This window comes from Eimeria mitis, genomic scaffold (assembly GCF_000499745.2).
Source record: "Eimeria mitis Houghton genomic scaffold, Emh_scaff21, whole genome shotgun sequence".
NCBI classification, from domain to species: Eukaryota; Apicomplexa; class Conoidasida; order Eucoccidiorida; family Eimeriidae; genus Eimeria; species Eimeria mitis.
This window is the reverse complement of record NW_013570423.1, coordinates 69,550-75,868: the sequence shown is the minus strand read 5'-3', so window position 1 is coordinate 75,868 and position 6,319 is coordinate 69,550. Positions and strand designations below refer to the sequence as shown.

General features: G+C 42.1%; 1 protein-coding gene across 1 annotated transcript; it reads right to left on the bottom strand.

Moving 5' to 3' along the window:
- Positions 1 to 77: 77 nt before the first annotated feature.
- EMH_0021460 (uncharacterized protein) lies at positions 78 to 1,544 on the bottom strand (the record flags this gene model as incomplete). The annotated part of the gene is made up of 3 exons (XM_013496434.1): positions 78 to 192; positions 351 to 898; positions 1,278 to 1,544. The coding sequence occupies 3 exons, from the start codon at positions 1,542 to 1,544 to the stop codon at positions 78 to 80; spliced, it is 930 nt and encodes a 309-aa protein (XP_013351888.1).
- Positions 1,545 to 6,319: the final 4,775 nt, after the last annotated feature.

Genomic DNA, 6,319 nt, shown 5'->3' with positions numbered 1-6,319 from the left:
TATATATATATATATATATATATACATATATATATATATATATATATATATGTATATATATATATATATAGTTTTATTTAGTTAAATATATTTGGAGTGTAACGTACCTCTTTGTCTCTTTGTTTTCTCCTCTCTTCCTCCAGCCGGAGGTCTTCCAGAGCCTCCTCCCTCAGTTTTTTAATATGTTCTTCACTGCAGCAAAAAAAGCAAAAAGAAAGAAATAAAAAATCGAGTTCTTTACGCTCAGCTGCTGCAGAGGCCTTATCAGCAAGAAAACCATACGAATGAATGCTTCGCCTGAAGTGTATATACACCCCGGGGTATCTGCATGTGTGTCTATTGCGTCTTACTCGATTTGTACTTCTCTTGCATCTTTAACGATTTTAACGAAGAAAGATCCTTCTTTTTCGTGGTTGTGTGCTTTGTGTTTATTTGTATATCTCACAGCATCAAGTCTGAGTATCTCTAATACTTCTGCTGCATTCGCAGCTTTCAGCAGTTCATCTTTGCAGTTGTCTACGAGAGAAAGAGCAAACTGAAAAAGAAATACATCTCCTGTTTCAATTAAAGCCTCCATAAAGTCAAACAAAGCTTCAAAAGTTAATACATGTACATTCAACCCAACAAACCACTTGCTTGCATACGCCTCAGCACAAGCCAACTCCTTCAGGTGTGAGCCCAGCTCAGGTTGTCGCTGATCTAATAGTTTCTGCATAACACGAGCATCTCGTACATATGCTACAGGAGCTGCTTTGAAATACCCCTGTAGATACAGCCGGTGAAGACCCACACACAGACGCAGCACGTCAGATGCAGGCAACACCAGCAACAAAAAAGAAACCACAAAACCCAAACCCTGATGATAATCTAATAACTCGGGCCATAGAGAAGACAACACCTGAACAAACAAACACACAAACAACACACAAACACGAACACATATATACACGCATCATACGCCTTGCATACAATCCCGCAACAGGAGCGAATCCACCTCGCTTTCCTTCAACCGGTATAAACACAAAGCACACACACAGCAGCTGACTCCATACAGAAAAAATTTATTTCATACAACATGAATCAATGGCCGCATGCAGCAGCAGCAAGACAGAAAGCATATCGCGTCATCGCCGCTTTTAGGAGTGAGTAGGGATCAATGAAGCTGTATTATGGGTAACAGAATTTAACCAGGTTTAATAGGGTTTATTAGGGTTTAAAAGGGTTTAGAATCTAGGGTTTAGAGTTTAGGGTTTAGGGTTTAGGGTTTAGGGTTTGACCTCAACGAGCTGTTGTCTGCATTCTTCAGACTTGAAGGTTCTTTCGGCATCGAGCTTAAATATACGTTTAGCTGCTTCATCATCGCAATTGGGTTTGAGAGAGATTTGTTCTATTGTATCTTTTCCGTGTTTTTTGTCTAGCAGCTGCAGCAGCCGCTGAGCTCGCTGCAGCAACTCATCAGCAGACTCGGGTCTGAAGAAGTTAGCGTTGCGGTTCAGCAGCGGCGCCTCCTTCTCCTTCTCCCAGAACTCACTGCTGGCTATCATCTTTTTGAAATGAATCTAAAAAATATATAATAGTAAAACGAAAGCAAGAGAGGAGGTAGAGGCAGAAACAACCAAAGAAAATCCTGCTGATGTGGCGCACCGAATGCACGAGAAAACCCCTTGCAAGCTGTGAAAAGTTGTTGAAATGTCAAGGAGAGAAAAAAGCAGAATGAAGAAAACAAATGTAAGAAAACAAAAAGAAGGAAAGAGAAAGAAGAAAACAAATCCCCCAGGAAAAAGTTAAACTGCGCACACGAAAAAGCAGCGATAAACAAATGAAGATCTGTCTAGACACCCCAAATGCCACTCTTTCTGAACTCCTCCGCAAATATTAATTCACGGAAAATTCAAAATGGCAAAAAAAACGAACAAAAATGTCGGCTCCTTAAAACCCTCTTTCAATGGCGGCTGCATGCAACCAAGAAAGCCAGCAGTCGTCATTGAGGCGGGAGCTGTTGTTTCGAGTCTTTTTTCGCTGCAATTCTGCTTAAAATATCAGAAATTACACTCATTTCAAGCTATTTATCGACTTTTCTGCGAGATTCAGGTGTACAGACACCCCAATATCCTTCGCCGTTGACGGTCAACGAGTCGTTGAAATTCGGCGTTCATTTCTTCTTTCTTTGCTTTTTGATTCCTCTACAGTTTGTGTTTAAGCAAAATAAACGACTCATAATACAAGTTATATTATTCCATTTCTTCTTGTTTCGTATTTTCAAGCCGCTTTCCCCTCTTTGCCCGCCCCCCGGGCGTATGGTTGAGTCTGTTGCCTCTGACAGCGAGGGTTTTTGTGTGTGTATCTACCGCAGCAGCTTCATTCACTTCTCCTGCAGTATAATTATGCATTGCATAGTGATGTAGACTCATTAAAAAAGAATACAAATCCACACAAAAACCTCTCTGTATCCCTCTTCTCTGTCTCTCCGTTGCCGAAGGAAGATGAATTCCTCTCCTGCAGCTCAACTCGCATCGGCTGGCGCTGACTCCAGCAGCAACAGGAACCAACAGCAAGGGTTCCCTGCCGCTGCAGCTGCTGCTGCTGCAGCTGCTGATACTGCTGCTGCTGCAGCTTGTGTACCTCGTGAGGAGAGCTCCAGCATCTCTTTTGACTTAGAAGGAAGGAGAATGGGGCGGCGCTGTCTCTACAGGGCGTTTGTCTGCCCGATGCTGCTTCTGTTGATGCTGGGTTTATTCTCTGTAAGTCTTTCTCTTCTACATTTCCCCTTTTTTTTCTTTTACGCGTTCTTTGTTTGTGTGGCGTCGGCAGTGTATGCTGCGATGCAGCTCCTCGCTGCACCCCACTTAGTAGAGAGCAGCAACAGTGTTGCTGCTGATGTTCGTGCTCATTTCTTCCCCTTTAGTGCTGCTACTGCTGCTGCTGCTTTTGCTGCTGCTGCTGCTGCTGCTGCTCCTGCTTCAGGGGGCGCGGTGTTCCAGCCTCAGTATGTCTCGGCCTCTGCCCGAGATGGACGGCTGGTTCTTCGTTGCGAAATACATCCGCCCGGAATGGTTTCAGGTGAAGTCCACAGCTTAACAAGCATAGAAAGAGACAAACTCCCTCTTTCTCTCTCTTGGGTTGTCTCTCTCCCTGCCTCTCTGCCTCTCTTGCAGAAACGATGCTGAGGGTTTAGGGTTTACATGAATTGTTTCTCTCTCTGCCTCTCCTCCTCGCTCTCTCTAAGTTGCAACACCGGTGTTGAGGGTCTAGGGTTTAGGGTTTAGGGTTTAGAAGGTTGTAGGCCGGGGAGGAACTTTTCTGCTGCTGCGAGATCAGCTAGCGGCCACAGCGCCCCCTCTTATTTCATGTTTAGGGTTTAGGGTTTAGGGTATATTTCAGCATTTAGTTAAAATATAAGAGTGATGCTCAGCTGCTTGCTCTTTGTTTTGTTGCTGAGCTGTCGAGACACCTGAAACGTCTCCTGCGGTGTTTTGGCGCGCAGTGGACCCTCACGATTCTCATTTTCTTAACTTTCATCATTTTGTCCCAGCTGAGTTGCTGTAAGCCAGGCCACACATATATATGTATACTGTGTATATAATGTATAGTGTACATATATATATATATATATATATATATATATATATATATATATATATATATATATATATATANGTATATAATGTATAGTGTATATATATATATATATATATATATATATATATATATATATATATATATATATGCACATATGTATGTGTATATTTATGCGTATGTTGCTTTGTTTCTCTTTGATTTATACCGTGTCGTGTGTCTGCCCATTACCTCTCTTTTTTGGAATTTAATTTTTTTGTTTTTAATTTCTGCGAATCAAACTTTCGTCTGTGGGCGGAGCAGCCGTAGGCCCACTGTCGCCAAACCCTAAACCCTAAACCCTAAACCCTAAACCCTAGACCCTAAAAGGTGGACTCAAAACCCTAATCCCTCCCGCTTTTGTTTACTGCTTTTTTCTTTTTCAGTCCGCCCTGAAGACTTGAATAAATTCGATAAGACAATGAGAACACAAGCCCCCACTGCAGCGGGAGGAAAGGCTGGGGGCCCTGCAGCTGCTGCTGCCGGCCAGAAGCCGAAAGCAGCAAAGAATGCAGCACCGCCCAAAAAAAAACAACGCGATGGTAAAAGTAAAAAATAAATTCGTTCGTGTACAAATTTTTTTTCTTTTTTTCCTTTTTTTTTGAGTCATTTTACACATTTCCTCGCAAACTGACGCCGCACACAACGGCCGTCCGTTGCGGTGTATAGACTGTGGGATCTTTTTCAGTTAATATTTGTAGAGATGCTGCATATTTATTTAAATATATTTAATTATATCAATGTAGGTTCATATTTCCTAGGATATTTATCTACACTTATATATAGACAAACAAAGACTGTGGGGTCTTTTTCTCTTAATATTTGTAGTGGAAATGTAAATTCTATCGAAATATATTTAAATATACAAATATGTATTTACACCAGATTTAATGAGTGGGTTATCCATCTCTACTTGATTGGGTGAAAACAACACCTGTATAAACACCATATTTAGGCAGTATTAAACCTGCATACATGCCTGATATATATATATATATATATACATATATATATATATATATATATATATATATATATATATATATATATATATATATATATATATATATGAAGGAATGTGTCTGTATGTATACCTTATTTAGCGTGTAGTATGTCTGTACAAACACCAGATTTAAGGAATAATATACACGTATGTAGACAGGATTCAGGGGATAATATACCCGCATATACGCTTGACTTAATGTATAATGTGCCTGTGTATAGATGAAACGCTATAAAATCCTGTTCTTATTCTGCTACCAATATGTATGAGAATCTATTAAAAAAGTGGTGATTTGTTATATTTTAGTGTTACGGGTAGAATATGAATAGGATTCATATTCCAACATTACACGAAAAATATACGGCCACTAATGCCTTGTACGGGTGACGCACTACAATGTTTCCTCCCCCCGGCAAGTGTTTGAGATGCAGAAAAAAAAGAAACTGTGCTGGAAACATGCAAACTGCAGAGGAAGCTGTGAGATACAACAAAGGTCCATCGACATGACGTTGGGTGCGCGGCGGGCCTGCGCGTCAGGCCTTGATTTTCTACTCGTTCACAACGACGCTCACACGCCCGGAGGAGCGCAGAGCAATCCTGAAGATGTTCGGCTGTTTCCCACGTAGCCGGGTCTTCAGGGGCGCCACGCCACCTAACTAAGTACTGTGCTGTGTTGGTTTCTCACTACCTTTGGACTATAATATATTCTGCTTTCTTAAATATCAGTGAAACTGCCAAGTGTATCGCCAATTGGTAGCCAACCCACCGCCGCCTCATGAGAAATAAAAACACGAGACGGTACGAAATTAGCTGCGACAGGTGGGAGGGAGTGCTGAGCGATATGCAGCGCTACCGATCCTCCCTGTGATCGTAAACGGATCGGAGAACCACGGTTCGAATTTTATGAACAAGTTTTGTGGTGGAAGATGGCTACTCTAAAGCTATACTTTTTCACTGTTCATAAAGGGAGCATATAGTTGATGTGAATCCGCGAAGGATTTCTGCCTATTTAGCTTGCAGTATATGTGTTTGGGCTCTATCGCAGAAACGGCAGAACATTTTGTTCATGGGAGGTGTTAATGTGGGAGATAGTTGACCCACAATCTCCATGTTTACTGCGGTGAAGAGATTCTCGCCAATCACAAATTCAAAGGGAATGCGTTCTGTTTATGAATGGGCTGTATATATGCAAGCTCCAGTGCGGGAAGGAGTTGTTTCCACTCACGCTCGTCCGATTGAATGCATATACGGATCATGTGCTCGAGCGTTCAGTTCACCGTTGCTTACTGGCTGAGGGTTATAGGCATTAGACATCACACCTTGTGTACTAAAACGAATACATAGCTGATGCCACAGGGCTGATAGCGGGCACGTCTGTCCGACAGAAATTCGATATGTTCCCATGATGTGCTCCGTATAAAAAGGTTTGGTGTTGGGAATGAAATACATCACTTTGCTGATAGGGTCAACGATGACCAAAACCCCATCATGGCCATCTGCTGCGCTTGGAATATCAATGATGAAATTCAACGAAAAAGGATCCCGGCGCCGGGTTAGACTCAGAAGCGGCTGAAGCAAATCGGGTGGTCATTCGGGGGTAGCTGCAGAGCATTTGCAGAGCGTGCAGGAAGCCACATACGAGTTCGTATATGCGTTCATACCAGGCCAGTAGAAATGACGACGTAGAGATTGAAGAGTCTT